The sequence below is a fragment of the Camponotus vicinus genome, unplaced genomic scaffold (genome assembly GCF_025532165.1).
Source record: "Camponotus vicinus isolate PSW18456_S1 unplaced genomic scaffold, iyCamVici1.0 SCAF_7, whole genome shotgun sequence".
NCBI classification, from domain to species: Eukaryota; Metazoa; Arthropoda; class Insecta; order Hymenoptera; family Formicidae; genus Camponotus; species Camponotus vicinus.
The window spans coordinates 3,204,961-3,224,033 of record NW_028141979.1 but is presented as its reverse complement, the minus strand read 5'-3'; the positions used below and the strand labels follow the sequence as shown (position 1 = coordinate 3,224,033).

Sequence of the window (19,073 nt, the reverse complement as noted above, 5' to 3'; positions counted from 1 at the left end):
AGATCAATAATCGTATTAATGCTTACATAATATTTATTTATAAAAATATAACTTATTATATTTTGAGTGTTCTAGTTAACTTATTGAATTAAATGAACTGAATATAACATAATATGAATTTCGTAACAATTTTAAATGTATATATATTACATATTATTGCATTATATTTTTGAATTATCACAATTAGAAATTTTAATAAGGATTTATTTTCTTTCCTAACTAGATATATAATTGTTTTGCATATAATTTACATATGCAACTAAACATTATGAATGAAAGATCTACAATAAAAATATATGATAAGTCTATAAATGACTATTTTACATTTGATTTCACATTTTGATAGATCTTACAAATTATATAGACTTATCACATTTTTGAAGTGCTCTAACGTGTATTACAAACATTTTCTAGAAATACTCTGCATTGATATGCAAAATAGTTTATATAAATTATATAATACACACATATTATCACATACATAAACAAAGGAATTTCTCAGATGCTTAATGCAAACATATCACATAGTTGCTCTGCTATGTTAGCAATAAATAGAATTAATAAGTCCAGAAAAATTGATATATATATACAAATATTTAAACATATCTATGATATTTTTCTGATTTTCTACAACTTAATCATAAAATCACATTTAAGAGAAAAAAAGCAAGCACCCTATCTTAGGATACAGAGCTGTATATATTTATTTTGTGGGCTTTAAGTTAATATTCCGCAACATACATAAGTCTCGTGCGGTTGCCATGCGCCCGATTACGGTTTGTATATCGTATAATCGTAGTAAAATATCAGTCGTGAACAATTCGGGTAATGCTTTAAGAAGACAGGGTACCTAAAAAAAACAAACATAAAATTATAGTTTATATTTTAAATTAATGTGTATGGATCTTACTATATGACTAATAGAAAAACAACTATAAACCTAAAAATGTATATACAAACTTACTAATAATAGTTTATATTTAATTAATCAATTTATTAAATTAATTATTTAGATATATATTGAGAGCTAAAGATATAAAATTGCAATTACTATTATTATTATATACAAATATGTTATATGACATACCAGAGTTTGCGGCATTCCCTGCAACACGATACGAGTTCTATCTTTGCCGCATTGTACTGTAAATCGCAGGAACTGAAATATAAAATGAGTCTGTTGACACACTTCTCCGTCTCTACCAGCTAGAAAAGCGAACATGGTGAATAGATTGTTCAATGCAGTCATAAGCGGATCCCTCAGAACAACCATAGGTTTTTGTCCATTATTAGAACCCTGCGACTGTGGGCTCTGTGAACCGAACATGGGAACGCTCTCACCCGTTTCATTCAATCGCAAAAGCTTATTAGACATGCTTAATGGATCTAGTTCGTCCGCGTCCAATTCACGCCGCACGCGTTTACGATTGTTACTCCGATATGGATTCGAGTTGTTGTATTCCAAAGTAGAAAATATACAATATACGCATAATTTTGCTAGGATAGACGACTGTGGCTCTACAAGTTCATCGCTCCTACACAACAAAATTTACAAATAACAAATATTTTGTTTATACAATATGTAAAAAATGTAAATATAACAATGGTATGATCAACTTACTGCAACGAATTATCCAAGTATTGTGGTATTATATGATTTATGAGATCTAAAGTGCAATTTTCTATATCAAGATGGAAGATAGCAAATGCCAGATCCACAGCTTGATCCAATTCTTCTTGGTACCGATATTTCAATACTTCCTTTATTATATTCGTAACGAACCATAAAGAACCACCAGTATTTAATAGAGATTCCAATGATTGTGTAGCTTGTATGTTTATCCATCCACGTTGATTTATATTCTGCCAAACGGATTCTAATTGTTCCAGTATTGGCTGCCGCGAAATAATACTGCAAATATATAAAAACTCCATGAAAACGTGGTTATTTCTAAAACAATAATAAGAATTTATTTTTAAAGAGCATCATAGTACCTATGGGACATAGAAAGCACCTTTGTTTTCGATTGTGTAGGCGGATGTACGTCGTATTGCATTTTCCGAATAATTTGAAACATTAAACTAGATCTGTGGAAAAGAATAGAGAAACTTAAATCCCATAATATCAAAAATAATATCACAAAGATAAATATATAAATTAATGTTTTCATTTAACAAAAAATAGAGTTAAATAATATTTTTTTCTTTGCTAATTAGACAATAATCCTATTTTTTTCTTATGATAATATACACGCCTCTCTTTGAGATTATCCTGCATCTCGTCACCCGGCAACGGTGTTAGAAAATGCTGAACCATATTCATGGGTTTCAACAGAGCGTCCTGGTGTGTAATGCTCATGTAGGCGCAAAGCCATGCTGCGGCACAGACGGGCAGACAGCATGCTGCTGTGCGCAAACCGTCCAGAGCCATTTTGACATCGCCTGCGCCTAGCACACCGCTCTCCCAAGCGCAAAGCAACTCTTTTACTGCGCCCATCGCTGATTGACATGCGACATGCCATTTCAGATTACTTGACTTGAAATCAGGATCTGGCGAATTTAATTGCGTTAGCAAAGCATCCACCCGTGCCGGATCGACGCTTTGCAGCATCCTCTGTGGTGACTTTGGCTTCTTTCGTTCAGGCATACACTCGCGCACCCATTGTTCGAAAAATGAATCCCCGCCTTCTTCTAAGACAACCTAGGAGTCAATTTACATGTATCTTACACAATATATATGGAATATAATCGAATATATAAAATTATGAAACCTTTCTAGATAAAATTCGGAAGGAAACTTACATCAGAACCATACGTTTGCACTATGGAGCACAACATAAGAAACGATACATCGAATGACATTGCTCTTTGCTTCGCTGCTGTTTTGCCAGTCACAGGCTCGTTGATCTGTTTACTGCATTCATTGAGTTTGATAAGTTTGTTAACAAAAGTCTTCAGTTTTCCTTCTACAGTTGCCACAGCCAGCATTAATTCAAAACTGTTCAAAACATGATATAACATACTCAATAAAGAGCTCTTTGTGTAATCAGCATTCAAGGTCTTCAAAATGCCGGCTAGTGTCGGTTCTGCACATATAATAACTTTTGGGATAGATGATGTTGGAGTGCTGGACGGCTCCAATTTTTGAAGAGCTGCTGTTACTCCCTCCCTAGAACGATTACATAATTGGAAGTAAATTACGATGAACGAAATTATGGCAAAAATGTTTCATACAAATATATACATTACCTTTTCGCGCTTATTTGTTTCGCCTGTTTTTCCGTTACAAGATTTACCTTCTGCAATTCATTTAGCAAACATTCTACATAATTGCACGAGCATGTGGAGTCCATTATATCAAGCAAAGGCGTAAACTGAAGCAACAATTCGAATGCATCTAAAATATCTTGTGAATACTCCAACTTCTCATCACCTATAAAAATGTATGTAAAGTTATAAATGCAAATTTCATTTTTTTGATATTTGAAGAATTTTGAATTGAGTTTTACTCACCATTTACAGTAGTTGCATGCAATTCTTTCAATATGAGAGGCACTTTTAGAAACATGAAAGCTCCCCATTGTGACTCTTTAAACGTTCCTGTCACATTGTGCAGGCACATCAAACAAGCGCGAATTATCTCACAATAAAGCCGCGCATTTGTATAACTCTTTAACCTTTGCAACATCAATAATTGATTTACAAACACAGTTGTTTCAGTGCTGGGATTCAATAACACTTGAACAGCAAAAAGTGGTTGTAAACAATGAGTGATGGACTCCATTTTAGTCTTTTCAGGGCAGAGACTATCGATCTCTAAATTGCACAATTTTTTCAGAGAATCCTCTATTGCTACTACAGACTTTTGACTGCTCGTTTTGAGTAATGTCTCGATTTCTTGACATTTTTTCACAACATCTATGTACAGATCTGAAAAAGATTATGTATAATAGAAGGTAAAATATTAATTTTTTGAATATAAATCTTATACAACATTATACAATATATCACATTACCATAATTACACATTACCTTTGTCATCATATTTAGCTAGATACATCATAGCGCATAGAAAATCCGAATTCAGTACCTGCTGCAAGATACTGGCAGGTTTGTCTATTAGCTCATTTGAATGCAGAGTAAGAGGATTACTCTGGGGTACTTTTGTCAATGCATGTAGATAACATTGCAAGAGCCAATGGACAATAGATAAAACTGCCGCTGCTAAAAGATCTTCTTCTGGTTTACCGCGACATGTAATACCAACTTGTATTGATTCCAGAAACTCGAGTAAGCTCAATATACAATGAGGCTTGTGAAATGCATCATATTTACTTATTCGCTGCAACACTGCTGCATACGACACCAGCTATAAGATAATTTGTAACATGAATCATTGACATATATTCAAAATACAGTATACAAATACGTTAGAGTACAATAAACAAACCTGAGAGCTTAAAGAATGTTTCAGATATGACAAAACTAATTGATTAGGCCCTGGTCCTACTAATGCTTGTTGTAATATACAATCAGCTAAGTTATGTACATCACCGCTTACTCCCCTTGGAAGAATCTAAAGAGATATATTTTATTTCAGAACATCATAGAAAGTAAAAATATTAATCATATAAGTACTGCTTATTATTGATGCTTACTGTTTTAATATTAATACCCCATTGCAAGTCGGTCCAACGTTCTCGCCATGCTCGTAGCAATAGCGCTTTTAAACTGCTGGTTTTACTAGTCACTTTAGTTTCCATTGGTATGGTTAAAACATTATGCAGTTTTTGCCACATTGAAGACGTCTGATTGTTTGCAATAAAAAAAGCATCTTTCTGAAATAAAAAATGAGTAATAACAATATATAAAATAGTAGAGTAACAATATATAAAAAACATTTGTTTTTAATTAATTTTTGAATGCAAATAAATATCAATTACCAATAGTTTATCAATATTATAAGAATAAAAAAGATATAATTATTATTTGCAATATTAAACGTAACAATTCTAAACTAACCTTTGGACAAAATTTATCTTTTGTATTTGTAGAATATATGTATATATTTTAAATAATTTTTATTATAAATCCTTTGTCGAAAACAAATCGTATTTATTATTTTAAAAACATATCATTCTTTTATTTATCTTCTTTTTATATTTTATTATTATCTTTATGTATATATAGACAGGTCTTCTAACCTCAAATTAGCAAGACCAATCATAGATCAAAGAATAAAGAAACACAGGAGCAGGGAGGGTTTCGGGCCTGTTCTTTTTAACTGCACTGCTGCACTAGCGCAATTAGTTAGAGTGAAAAAAAGTATGTTTGTCTCTTTCTAACTTATTGCACTAGTGTAGCAGTGCAGCTAAAAGGAACAGACCCTTCGACTCAGCGAACGCTATGGGCCGAGAGCGCGCTAAGTCGACTAAATTTAAATTTCCGATCAATATTATTTGCTTTGTATTTTGTTACTGAATGTGACCCGGATGACCTAAAAAGTAAATCAAACTCACTACACTTTTCAAAATTATATATTATTATTCAAGAGAAAAAAAAAGTTGTGCTTCGTTTTTTTTGTAAAACTTTTTATTGTAGCGAATTACTAAACGCATAAATATAACAAATCTCTCTTATCGCTATATATATATACACATGCGCATGTGTGTAATCAATTATATATCAAATTTTTTTAATAAATATATTTATTATGAACGGAACACAATTAAGTATAAAAATAGAAAGAAATTATGTATGCATAATATAATAACATAAAACTTGACCACAATATAATCCAATGTAATTATACGAATATATAGAAATAAATTGGCGCAAAAATAATAGTAGCAATTCTAAAAAATACAAATATTATTATGTATCAAAAGAAAAAGGGAAAATCGAAATTTCATCATTCTTGCTTCCTAATTCGAATTACCTTTGACAACTAGACATCATAAATCTAAATATAGGAAGAACACGACAAGTCCATAATAAGATCCACTTTAGATGTATAATTTCATATACAAGATAAATCGTATAAATTAATTATATAAATTTATCATATTCCTCTGAAGTGCTTTAACATGTATTAAATAGTTTTTGTTTTATGGATACTTTGCATTAGTGTGCAAAATAGTCTATGTATAAATTGATACATTGCTGTTAAGGCATTACAATGCTGAGTATATAAATATATCATGTTACTCTGCTAATATAGCAGTATATTGAATTAGTAATCTTGGAATAAATATACAAATATACAAATATTTCTGAACATCTATAATATTCTTGTTCACCACAGAATAACTGTGAAGAATCGTGATTGTAAAGATACGCATCCCAATTTTACAACAAATAGCTGTGTATTTATTTTATAGGTTTCAAATTAATATTCCGTAACATGCATAAGTCACGCGCTGTCGCTTTGCGTCCAATTATACTTTGTATATCATATAATTTTAGTAAAATATCAGTCGTGAACAACTCAGGTAATGCTTTAAGAAGACAGGGTACCTAAAAACAAACATAAAATTATAGTTTATATTTTAAATTAATATATATAGATCTTTTACTATACATATGATTAATAGAAAAACAACTTTCTCAGAAAGATTAACTTCGACGTGCAATTTATGTTGTTTCTTGCAACATTTATTTATATTGAAAACAAAAAATAAATATACTATTAGTTACTACACACAAACACATCATATAACATACCAATGTTTGAGGCATTCCCTGCAACACAACACGAGTCCTATCTTTTCCACATTGCACTGTAAGTCGCAGGAACTGAAAGATAAAGTGAGTCTGTTGGGATATCTCACCATCTCTACCAGCCAAAAAACTAAATATAGTGAACAGGTTGTTCAAAGCTGTCATAAGCGGATCCTTCAAAATAATCTCTGATTTTTGTCCATTACTAGTACTCTGCACCTGTGGACTTTGCGAACCGTACATGGGAATGCTCTCTCCCGTTTCATTCAGTCGCAAAAGCTTATTAGACATGCTTAATGGATCTAGTTCGTCCGCGTCCAATTCACGCCGCACGCGTTTACGATTGTTACTCCGATATGGATTCGAATTGATGTATTCCAAAGTGGAAAATATACAATACACACACAATTTCGCCAAGATGGATGATTGTGGTTCTACAAGCTCGTCATTTCTATGTAACAAAATTTACATTTGATCAATATTTTGAGGCGAGTTTATGCAAATATAAAATTTTGATGGAAGAAATATAATGATTATATGAGATAAACTTACTGCAATGAATTGTGTAAATATTGTGGTATTATGTGATTTATAAGATCCAGGGTACAATTTTCTATATCAAGGTGGAAAATGGCAAATGCCAGATCTACAGCTTGATCCAATTCTTCTTGATAACGATACTTCAGTACTTCCTTTACTATATTTGTAACAAACCATAAAGAACCACCAGTATTTAATAAAGATTCCAATGACTGTGTAGCTTGTATGTTTATCCAACCACGTTGATTTATATTCTGCCAAACGGATTCTAATTGTTCCAGTATTGGCTGCCGCGAAATAATACTGCAAATATATAAAAACGCCATGAAAATAATTATTTCTAAAACAATAATAAGAACTTTTTTCAAAGAGCATTATAGTACCTATGGGACATAGAAAGCACCTTTGTTTTCGATTGTGTAGGCGGATGTACGTCGTATTGCATTTTCCGAATAATTTGAAACATTAAACTAGACCTGTGGAAGAGAATAGAGAAGCTTAAATCTCATAATATTAAAAATAATATCACAAAGATAAATATATAAATTAATGTTTTCATTTAACGAAAAATAGAGTTAAATAATATTTTTTCTTTGCTAATTAGACAATAATCCTATTTTTTTCTTATGATAATACGCGCACCTCTCTTTGAGATTATCCTGCATCTCATCACCCGGCAACGGTGTCAGAAAATGCTGAACCATATTCATGGGTTTCAACAGAGCGTCCTGGTGTGTAATGCTCATGTAGGCACAAAGCCATGCTGCCGCGCAGACCGGTAAACAACATGCTGCTGTACGCAAACCGTCCAGAGCCCTTTTGACATCGCCTGCACCCAACACGCCACTTTCCCATGCGCAGAGCAATTCCTTCACCGCGCCCATCGCTGATTGACACGCAACGTGCCATTTTAGATTGCTCGATTTAAAATCAGGATCTGGCGAATTTATTTGCGCTAGCAAAGCATCTACCCTTGCTGGATCGACACTCTGCAGCATTTTCTGCGGCGATTTTGGCTTGTTTCGTTCTGGCATACATTCATATACCCATTGCTCGAAGAATGAGTCTCCGCCTTCTTCTAAGACAACCTATAAACCAATTTACACCTATCTTACACAATATATATGGAATGTAATCGAATGTATAAAGTTATGAAGCTTTTCTAAATGAAATTTAAATGGGAAGCAAACTTACATCTGAGCCATATGTTTGCACTATGGAGCACAACATAAGGAATGATACATCGAATAACATTGCTCTTGTAGCTGCCGTTTTATCAGGCACAGGCTCATTGATCTGTTTACTGCTTTCATTGAACTTGATGAGTTTAGCGACAAAAGTCTTCAGTTTCCCCTCTACAGTCGCAACAGCTAGCATCAATTCAAAGCTATTCCCCGTCAAGACGTGATACAGCATGCTCAGTAAAGCCTCTTGGATTTTCGTGTAATCGGCATTTAACGTCTTCAAAATTCCGGCTAATGTCGGTTTTGCTCGTATAATAACCTTTGGAATAGACGATGTAGGAGTATTCGACGGTTCTAATTTTTGTAGCGCCGCTGTCACTCCTTCCCTGTAATTGCAACATAATAGGACAACATAATAGGAAATAAATTACAAAGACTCATCATGAAAGAAACTTTGACAGAAATAATATTTTGCGTGTGTATTACCTTCTTGCGCTTATTTGCTTCGCCTGCTTTTCCGTCACAAGATTTACCTTCTGCAATTCATTTAGCAAACATTCTACATAATTGCACGAGCATGTGGAGTCCATTATATCAAGCAAAGGCGTAAACTGAAGCAACAATTCGAACGCATCTAAAATATCCTGAGAATACTCGAATTTCTCGTCACCTACAAAAAAAGTAAAGCTATAAAAGAAAGCGTCGCTTCTCGATACCTAAAGAATTTCCAAATGTTTGACATACTATTTAGAGTAGCTGCATGCAACTCTTTCAATATAAGAGGTACTTTTAAAAACGTGAAAGCTCCCCACTGCGACTCCTTGAATGTTCCTGTCACATTATGCAAGCACATCAAACAAGCGCGAATTATCTCGCAATATAATCGCTCGTTCGTATAACTCTTTAATCTTTGCACCATTAACAGTTGATTGACGAACACAGCTGTTTCAGTGCTAGGATTCAATAACACTTGAACGGCAAAAAGTGGTTGCAAACAATGAGTAATGGATTCCATTCTAATTTTCTCAAAAGAAAGACTTTCAATCTCCAAATTGCACAATTTTTTCAGAGAATCTTCTATTGGCACTACAGATTTTTGACTGCTCGTCTTCAAAAACCTCTCAATTTCCTGACATTTCCTTGCAACATCTATATACAGATCTGAAAAGAAGAAAGTTATATACAGAATGTATCAAAATTTGCGGATGTGGAATGCACAGCGTGATAGTTTGTGCCAAAATAAACAATTTTTCCCTTTAGCAAAATTGCGTCTGAATATTACTTTTTTAATGACAGCAACTTTAAGCTAACGAATAAGCGCTTTAGATTACGCATAAATCAGTTGTGGGGCGCGCACAGCTTGCGCAGCGTTTGAGCATATATGTAATTTTATTATTTTGCTAAAGGTTTTACCAGAACTATGCATGATAACTAAATATTTATTAAATATCTATTAAATATCTACTAAATAACTATTTTCAAAACAATTTACTTAATGAAAGAACATTTTGCATTCACATGTTATCTAATCTACTTATTTTATTTTTAGTCATTGCTTCAGTGATATCAAATGGAAAATATTATTTCATTAAATAAATTGTTTTGAAAATAACTATTTAATAGATATTTAATGCATTCCGCATCCGCGAATTCTGGCATACCCTGTATAATGAATGATAAAACATTAATTACTTCATAAATCTTAACTATATCACTAATTACCTTTGTCATCATATTTAGCTAGATACATCATTGCGCACATAAAATCTGAGTTTAATATCTGTTGCAAAATACTGGCAGGCTTATCTAGCTCATTTGAATTAGGAATAAGAGGATTATTCTGGGGTGTCTTGGTTAATGCGTGTAAATAACATTGTAAGAGCCAATGGACAATAGATAAAACTGCTGCTGCTAAAAGATCCTCTTCTGGTTTACCACGACATGTAATACCAACTTGTATTGACTCCAGAAATTCTAGTAAGCTCAATATGCAATGAGGCTTGTGAAATGCATCGTATTTACTTATTCGCTGCAACACTGCTGCATATGACACCAACTGTAAGATGATTTATATGAGTCTTTGAGATCCAAAATAAAATTAAATTAGAATGCAATAAACAAACCTGAGAGCTTAAGGAATGTTTCAGATATGATAGGACTAATTGATTAGGTCCTGGTCCCACTAATGCTTGTTGTAATATACAATCAGCTAAGTTATATACATCACCGCTTACTCCTCTTGGAAGAATCTAAAGATTTGTTTCATTTTAGAAAAATGTTAATCATGTTAGAGTTGAAATATAGATGCTTACTGTTTTAATATTAATACCCCACTGCAAATCAGTCCAGCGCTCTCTCCATGCTCGTAACAAGAGAGCTTTTAAGCTGCTAGTTTTACTAGTCACTTTACTAGTCTCCATTGATAAAGTTAAAGTATTATTCAATTTTTGCCACATTAAGAATGTCTGGTAATTCGTGATAGATAAAACATTTTAATCTAAAATAAAAAATAAGATTGAATATGTGATTATGACTTTATATTTAAAAAAACGTAAAGAAAATTTATTTTTGAGTAAATTTTTAGATATAGATAATTAAATAAATAATATTAATTGTTGATGATTTATTAATATTACAAATACTATAAAAATTGTCTGAAATAAATATTAAAATATATTTAGTATTATTACCATAATAAACATAATGATTAATTTAAACTAACCTTTAGACAATTTGTCTTTTCAGTAGATATAAAACATATATAAAGTAATTTCTATTATAAATTCATCGACAAAAACAAATAGCTGTTATTATTATAAAAATTTATCACTTTCTCTTATTTCCTTTTTTTACAATATATTGTTGTTTTATGCAGGCACCTGTGACAGGCACACACGGATCTTCTAACCTCGAATTACCTAAATCGAGCATAGACATACAAGAAAACATAGATTGGCTATCATAAGTTAGGTTCATCGAGGACGCTGATTCGATAATGCTGTCCAGTAGAGTGACATTTAACTGACCAATCAGAACAAAGGAATCTATGTTGCCTTTGTCCCGATTGGTCGATCAAACTCTGGGGATTTTAGCCAGTGACACGACGTTTCCGTCGTCGATAAAACGAACGGAAATACAATGTAATAAAGCTTCGGACTTCCGGCCGCCCATTTTCACTTCCGTCAGCGAAGTGGACGTGCCAAGTGCTACTAGCAGACCAGGCATCGTCTCGTTGTTCTTGTCGCCTTGTGGAGCTCCGCGGAAGAGACTCCGCGTGTTAGCGCGTCCCAAGAGAGACGCGTCTAGAGAAGAAGAAAGGGAAATCACATCTCGTGAAAGCTCGCTGGTTCAAGCGTCATCAGACTTTTCTCGGCACCTCTTGCATCGCGCATCGGCAGTTTCTTGTTCACTCTGTTCGAATACTTTATCGTCGAAAAAAAAGCCACAATGACGGACAATCGTAAGTACCGTATACGATAATATTAAAAAATCACGTAATTACAATTATGTTGCTCTCTCCCAAACGCACGAGTTTGAAACAGTTTGTCTTTCCACGCTAGACGAATTGGAATAATGTCGCTAAAATCGTTGCTTCTCCTCGCGGTGTCGATTGTACGAAAATGGCGATTAGCAAACTTGTCGAAGATATCTAATAATGCTGAGAATTTATCAGAATTACTATATTTTCTTAAATGTGTTAAGGAGATTAAAAAAATATCGATTTTGTATATAATGAACAATTTTAATATAATAATATAATAAAATAATATAAAAAGTTAGAATAAATATATTGCAATATGGCATCAATTATTGAAATGTTTGCTTTAAATTTGCATTAAATTTTACAGAGTACTCGAACTATCAGCAACAAGGATATAATCAGTACAGCCAACCACCACCCTCGGCTGGTCAGGATACATCGTATCCACCTCCTTCTACAGGCACAGGTGGCTACAATCAATACAGTCAACCACCTCCGAGTACCGGTACCAATTATGGCAATTACGGCAACTACAGTTCTAACACCGGTCCAGACTATCCATCTCAAAATCAAGGCAGCTATGGACAAAATAGCTACGGTGGAGGTAGTGCAGGCAGTGATAGTGGTAATAACTATGGTGGAAGCTATGGACATGGAAGTAGCGGAGGCAGCGGTGGAGGATATAGTCGTAATTCTAGTGGTGGCTATAGTGGAGGTAGATATTTTCTTTGTATTTTTTGCATTTTTCTTTTTTTCTCTTTTCATTAAGTCAGTACATTTTTTGCCACAGTATCTCGAAAATTTACTTAATACTTTCTTAAAAATGATAGTGAATAATTTCCCTCCCATGATAAATAATTAATAATAATTTTTCTTATGAAATTATATTTATCTTGTTATTTGTATGTTTCTTAGGCCAAGGAGGTGGCGGCGGAGGCGGTAGATATGGCGATCGCGGCGGTTATGGAGATCGCTCCGGTGGTGGTTACAAGTAAGTTTATTTTTAAAATTTTTAATATACTTTAATAAAGCGACAACCGGAGCAACAGACTCCGACGTATTAAATTAAAGCCAACAGCCACTGCATTCACAATGATCTATCTCACAGTAAACAGCTTTGTTGAAGCAAAATCAAAGGTATGCAATGAAGTTCTTAACGCCAATAATGGAAATTCTTGTTGTATCATCATTACGAACGGTTTTATGCCCGGTTGGGCGTTAATATGTTTGAAGTATGCCTACAGGTTTAACAGACAGATATAACTGAGGTAAAGAGGTAAAGAAACAGTATATGACAAATGACGTAAAAGGTTGTAATGTAGACACCCTATTTGCTGATTCTGGAACTGTAACAAACACATAACACACACGTACATACATACATGTAAACGACGTACGTATATATGTATATGTGTTGTAGTTCTGTGCAAAGGTCTTAAATCAATCAAGACCGTAAAGCGATCGATTTCGCTACTGGGACTACTGTTGTCATATTATTTCTATATTAGGCATATTAAATACATAATTAGGCAATTATAAGGTATTTAGAGTCTATCGTAAGAGATTACGTTATCGAACTACTATTATCGTGCAGGTATTTTTCGAAAAAGCACATGTTTTGAGAATAAGCTGGATATGTGATATATGTTAGATTCGCATTTGCCTTCAGCGTACACGGTTTTTACTATGCGTATTGTTACTTGTAGCTGTGGTGTATTGGTATTCACGTCGTAACAGGCATTTTTTGGAAGATAAAAATATTTTTTTTCTATTAATTAAACCTCTACGTATGAAGTCTACAAACACATGAAAACAGCAAAGTACGTTGTGTGTCGACTGTGTTTTGCATTTAGAAATTTCCCAACTGCAACAGAATCAACGGCAAATTGCAGCGGATACTTTCTTTCCGCGGCAAAAGTTTTTTACTCGCAACACACAAGTAATCTCTTACTTTTTTTTTGGTTTGAAAAATGACGGGATATGTGTCCAGGTAAAATTGAAGAATACTTGTTTTATTAAGACTTGTCTTTCTCGAAATTCATATTATCCGGATCGAACAGACCGAACACTTTGATTTACCTTTGTTTCGATTTAAGTGTTGTTTTTACATATGTAAAGGTAATCTCTCTGCATGCTTAAACGAAAAGACTGAACAAACGTGACTTGACGTCGGGACGAAACTGGCAAATTTAATGCAAATCATGATGTAATGACTGTAACAGACATTTAGACAAATAGGTACATCAATCAAGAAGAACGGTGGCGAGCGGCATACATACGATTCGCCATGCATCGATCGTTCGATCAGTCTGTCCATGAGTCAACTCATTGGTATATCTGCTTCTGTGTTTTAGCAGTGGCGGTGGCCGTGGTGGTTATAACAAAGGTAAATGCACCAGACTGTTTGTACTAGTCTGGTGCTAAATATTCTAGCTTTCACTCTACTATTTATACGATCTTAAATACTCGGTTACTCGGTTACTATATGAAAGGGCTGCTATGCAACATTGTTAGGGGAAGTGTTGTAAAATATTTCTCAATGGTAATTGTTCACTATGTGATACGATACATTCGCACGGCATTCATTGAGGCCGGGGAACGAGGAGAATCAATGATGAACTGTTCTAATTCTACTTGTAGTATATAATTGAAAAAGAGACTATGTATATTATAATCACCAATTGCTTTTTTTTTCCTATAAACGGCGACGCTTGCGTGTCATTTTATGCTACGTTATCGTTAAAAAATAAGATTTTGCAAAAGCAGGACATTCCGTTTAATGAAAAAATTAGATGTTTTATATTCTGTAAGATTATTATTACTCCGTATACCCAACAAGTAACGTACTGTACGGTGACGTCGTTCAGTACGGAAGCAGTGTTTTGGAAAATCCCTTAAAAAAGATCGATGAAAGAGGTTCGTCTTAAAAAGGTATAAAAAAATATTATGAATGGATTTATTACGTTCATCTTGCGAAAAAGAAAGCAAAATAGAACAAAATAATCCTACAATATGATCATCATATAGATTTTTGGTGTGGTCATATTATATTTGGACGCGATATTTTCAAACTGTATAAGCAATAAGCGTGAAAATATGTATAATACAAGCGCGAAAAAAGGAGTAAATAAAAGGCAGCTGGTGAGCTACTTGCCGATCTATTATGATTAAATCATTAAGTGTAAGAGATAATGTTGCAGCCCTTTTGTATGCTCAGCTGCAACCTTGTGTTCTGTATATGTATTGTTAGGTATTAATTGGAATATTAGAGACTGCTACTAATATACATTATATATATATATAGGTTTTTAAAACTCAAATAATTTACACAAAGAGATTAGGATGTATGCTGCATACACATAAATATAACGTTATTCAAAATATACGAAAAACTTCAAATTATGAAAATGTGTACAAGAAGTTACCAATTATTATTTAGTAGAGTTGTGTAGAATATCTCTTTTCTTTTTTTTCTGTTTTTTTTAAAGACTTATTAGAAATGCACAACAATAATTATACTTAATGAATAATATAAATTATGCGTAATGAGAGGTAAAATAACTTTCTATAAGAATATACATAAGAGCGTATATACATATCTAATTATTATTATAAATAATTATTATTATAAATAACTAATATAAGTCTGTAATATATGTTACGAAAGAGAAAAACTTAATCTGTTGTACGATTTACTTATAAATTCAAATTGAATCGTAAAACTAGAATGTAACCCAAACGAAACTGGTAATCTATTTTTCTTCTGCTTATATAATTGAAAAACGACAGAAAAGTCGTACAATATCGAAGCCGCATATATACAGTTTCGGCACGATATCGTAAGACTTAGAAAAGTGTGAAAACTAACATCTTGAAAACACAAGCATTATATTCTTACTAAGAATTGTCATTATATGTCATTAAGAGAAATATGAGAAAGTTTTAAAGATATACTTGATCATTTTTATCAAGAATTGTGTGAAAACTTGGAGAGAGATATATGGACAGTGTTTCAAAATTTTTATGGTAAACATTAATGTTATCTGTATAGAAAGTACGTAACGCAGAAACACTTTCCTTATACCTTTAGATTAGGATAAAGTAGTAGCTCCGGCATCAGTAGAGATACGCGAATATATTTTTACTTTAAATGTTTCTCTGTACGACGAATCATGACTCTCGGTCCATTGCAGGAGGCTACAGTGACCGTAACAGCGGCGGTGGTGACGGAATGGTTACTCAAGAAGATACTATTTTTGTATCCGGTATGGATCCATCGATCTCTGAAGAAGAAATTTGTTCACATTTCGGTGCGATCGGCGTGATTAAAGTACGTATTTTGACCATTTCTATGCAAATAAATATTTATACTATATATTTATATAATATTTGATGCGTGTATGATTTGAAATAACAATGTTATTAAACTGAAAGAATCAAACGCATTTAAAATTAAATGTAAGATATCAAGTAATAGTATTGTTATGTAATATAAAGGTAACCATTTTAATTATGCAATTGTTAAAAATTGCATAACGTTGAAAATTTCATATTTTTAGCAAGATAAACGCACGGGCAAGCCAAAAATTTGGATGTACAAGGATAAGAATACGGGGAAATCAAAAGGAGAAGCGACCGTCACCTATGATGATCAGAACGCTGCACGCTCAGCCATTAGCTGGTTTGATGGCAAGGATTTTAAGGGTTGCACAATAAAAGTACAAATAGCGCAGCATAAGAGTAGTTGGCAGGGCAACCGAATGGGTAGTAGTCGCGGCGGCGGTGGTCGTGGTCGTGGTGGCGGTGGTTTCGGTGGTCGCGGCGGCGGTGATCGCGATGATCATCATCGTGGAGGAGGCGATGATCGTGGAGGTCGCGATGGTGGAGGCCGCGGAGGCGACTGGAGGTACATTATATTTTGCACTTGCGCAATCCTTCCATTAAATTGACATTATTACTTAAATCACATACGAAGGCTATTCAGAAATCAACCTCCAGTAGGCTTGTAAAATAAAAAAGAAATAGGAATATTTATAATACATGAAAGTTATCTACATCGATATAATCGAATTAAGATACTTGTCATAACGCGGCACAAACTTTTACATATCTTCATTAAAGTAAGGTGTCATTCAGCTAGAATCTCAATCAATTTTTAGCATTCCTCATCAATTCCTCATTACTTCGAATTGCTACATTTCTAGCCACACTTTCATGCGCGTAAACAGTTTGAAATCATTCAGTGCAAGGTCTGATAGATGGTTGAATTTTCCTTGCACTGCTCGAGAAATTTCGATAGACTTTTCGATCACTTTACAATTCGGACCTTGCACCGAATTATTTTTATCTGTTTATATAAAAATATGATTAGGAACACTCGAAAGTAATAAGAAATTGATGAACTTTGTTAGAAGTTTACTGTAATTTTAGTTTGGCGACATCATACTTTAATGAGATTAAGCCTGAAGAGCAAAAGCTGCCGCACTATGATAAATGTCTCAATTCGAGTAGCAGCTATGTCAAAAAATAGCGTATATATGCAAATAACTTTTGCATATGATAAAATGTTTTTCCTATATTTCTTGTTTTATTTTACAAGCCTATTGGAAGTTGATTTCCAAATAACCCTCGTACATCTGACGACAAAAAAAGATATCGAGAGAAAAATTATTACAAAAATTGTATGAAATAGGTGTCCGAATCCCGATTGTGGTAATACAAATTTCGCATGGCGGGATCAATGTAATCTCTGCAAAAGCTTAAAACCGGAAGGTCTTGGTTACGGCGGTGGTGGTGGCGGTGGCGGCGGCGGTAGAGGCGGTGGTGGTCGAGGTGGTAATGATCGTGGAAATCGAGGAGGTTATAGAAATGATCGAGGTGGACGTGGAGGTGACAGAGGCGGTAGAGGTGGCTTCCGGGGTGGAGACCGAGGAGGCCGTGGAGGCCGAGGTGGTCCTATGAGAGGAGGCGGCGGGTAAGATTCCCATTTCTTCTTAATTTATTTTCTTAATTTGAGAATTTGAGAATTTTATGAATTATCTTTCACATTTACACACTTTTTATTCTCTTCAATATAATGGACATAAAATGATTTAAAAATCAAACATTTTTATATATAATAAATCTATATATTAATTGCGCATTAACTTATGCATTTTATTTTGTTTCAGTCGAGGCGACAGAGATAGGGATCGTCAGCGACCATATTAATTTCATATTCGTATAACTCTATGCTTCAACAGTCGTATGACTATGCTGTCACTAAACGACTTGTACACATTTTGTATACAGTTTTAATGCTTGTACATTTCGCCAAGTGATAATCACTCCTTACATGTCGTGTACTTTTTACTTTCTGTTCGTGTAATTTTTTTATATTCATTGGAGATACGAACTTTGTATATTATATACATATATACATACATATATATATATATATATATATATATATATATATATATGTATGTATGTATGTATGTACATATACGTATGTATGTATGTTCGTATATACAAAAAACTATTCCTATATAAAATCAAATTCAGTAGAAAATAATAGCAAAAACTTCGTTACATAACCATGTAATTGATTGACTTTTTTATTTATCATCTACACTATCTCATTTAAATAAAATGAAAAAGAAAAAACTTTGGGGAAGTTTATTTATTACAAATTGAAAATATAACATAGTTAATTTATTATATATATCTGATGGAAAATTATAACTTACATTTTGAAAAACTTCATCAATATCAGAATTCCCAAGTTCGCAAAGTTCTTTTGTCAGAAACACAATTAAGATATGTCTTCGTATAATCAGACTCGAGAGAAATCTAATTTCTTAAATAAACTGTACTTAATACTTTCCTTTTTGTCTTTTCATTATGATATATCACTAAACGACGTACACATTTTATATATAGTTTCAATATTTATACATCTTTCTAAATTCTAAGTGATAATCACTTTTTAACATTTCTTAAAATGTACTTTTTACTTTCTATTCATATAATTTTCTTATTTATCGGAAATACGTACTACCATGTGTATATTATATATATGTATACAAAACTGTTCCCATACAAGATCAAATTTAATAGAAAATAATAGAGAAGACTTCGTTGCATAGGCATGTAACTGACTTTTTTAT

The 19,073-nt window shown here is 33.2% G+C and overlaps 3 protein-coding genes across 3 annotated transcripts; 1 reads left to right on the top strand and 2 right to left on the bottom strand.

Moving 5' to 3' along the window:
- Positions 1-21: 21 nt before the first annotated feature.
- Positions 22-5,364, bottom strand: LOC145974671 (mediator of RNA polymerase II transcription subunit 24-like). The gene is made up of 12 exons (XM_083104662.1): positions 5,023-5,364; positions 4,659-4,838; positions 4,451-4,576; positions 4,033-4,369; positions 3,514-3,930; positions 3,250-3,433; positions 2,803-3,169; positions 2,256-2,701; positions 1,996-2,088; positions 1,622-1,912; positions 1,088-1,535; positions 22-850 (listed from the first exon to the last, which is right to left on the bottom strand). The coding sequence occupies exons 2-12, from the start codon at positions 4,797-4,799 to the stop codon at positions 704-706; spliced, it is 2,997 nt and encodes a 998-aa protein (XP_082960788.1). The 5' UTR covers positions 4,800-4,838; positions 5,023-5,364; the 3' UTR covers positions 22-703.
- Positions 5,365-5,994: 630 nt separating this feature from the next.
- LOC145974670 (mediator of RNA polymerase II transcription subunit 24-like) lies at positions 5,995-11,373 on the bottom strand. Its single transcript, XM_083104661.1, has 12 exons — positions 11,167-11,373; positions 10,757-10,941; positions 10,568-10,693; positions 10,167-10,500; positions 9,189-9,605; positions 8,931-9,114; positions 8,455-8,830; positions 7,903-8,348; positions 7,644-7,736; positions 7,273-7,563; positions 6,724-7,171; positions 5,995-6,516 (listed from the first exon to the last, which is right to left on the bottom strand). The coding sequence occupies exons 2-12, from the start codon at positions 10,898-10,900 to the stop codon at positions 6,370-6,372; spliced, it is 3,006 nt and encodes a 1,001-aa protein (XP_082960787.1). The 5' UTR covers positions 10,901-10,941; positions 11,167-11,373; the 3' UTR covers positions 5,995-6,369.
- Positions 11,374-11,475: 102 nt separating this feature from the next.
- Positions 11,476-19,055, top strand: LOC145974674 (uncharacterized). The gene is given in 9 exon segments (XM_083104668.1): positions 11,476-11,884; positions 11,887-11,904; positions 12,293-12,640; positions 12,841-12,916; positions 14,280-14,311; positions 16,119-16,255; positions 16,485-16,831; positions 17,618-17,899; positions 18,096-19,055. Coding segments are annotated over 9 exon segments (1,674 nt in total). The 5' UTR covers positions 11,476-11,490; the 3' UTR covers positions 18,136-19,055.
- The last annotated feature ends 18 nt before the right edge of the window (positions 19,056-19,073 follow it).

Bases quoted from the DNA above. Each gene is read 5' to 3' on its own strand.
- LOC145974671 (XM_083104662.1), bottom strand. From the start codon at position 4,799: ATGTGGCAAAAACTGCATAATGTTTTAACCATACCAATGGAAACTAAA. The intron at 4,577-4,658 runs GTAAGCATCAAT...ATATCTCTTTAG, and splicing joins GGGGTATTAATATTAAAACA to ATTCTTCCAAGGGGAGTAAG. The intron at 3,931-4,032 runs GTAATGTGTAAT...AATCTTTTTCAG, and splicing joins AGCTAAATATGATGACAAAG to ATCTGTACATAGATGTTGTG.
- LOC145974670 (XM_083104661.1), bottom strand. From the start codon at position 10,900: ATGTGGCAAAAATTGAATAATACTTTAACTTTATCAATGGAGACTAGT. The intron at 10,694-10,756 runs GTAAGCATCTAT...ACAAATCTTTAG, and splicing joins GGGGTATTAATATTAAAACA to ATTCTTCCAAGAGGAGTAAG. The intron at 10,501-10,567 runs GTTTGTTTATTG...ATCATCTTACAG, and splicing joins AACATTCCTTAAGCTCTCAG to TTGGTGTCATATGCAGCAGT.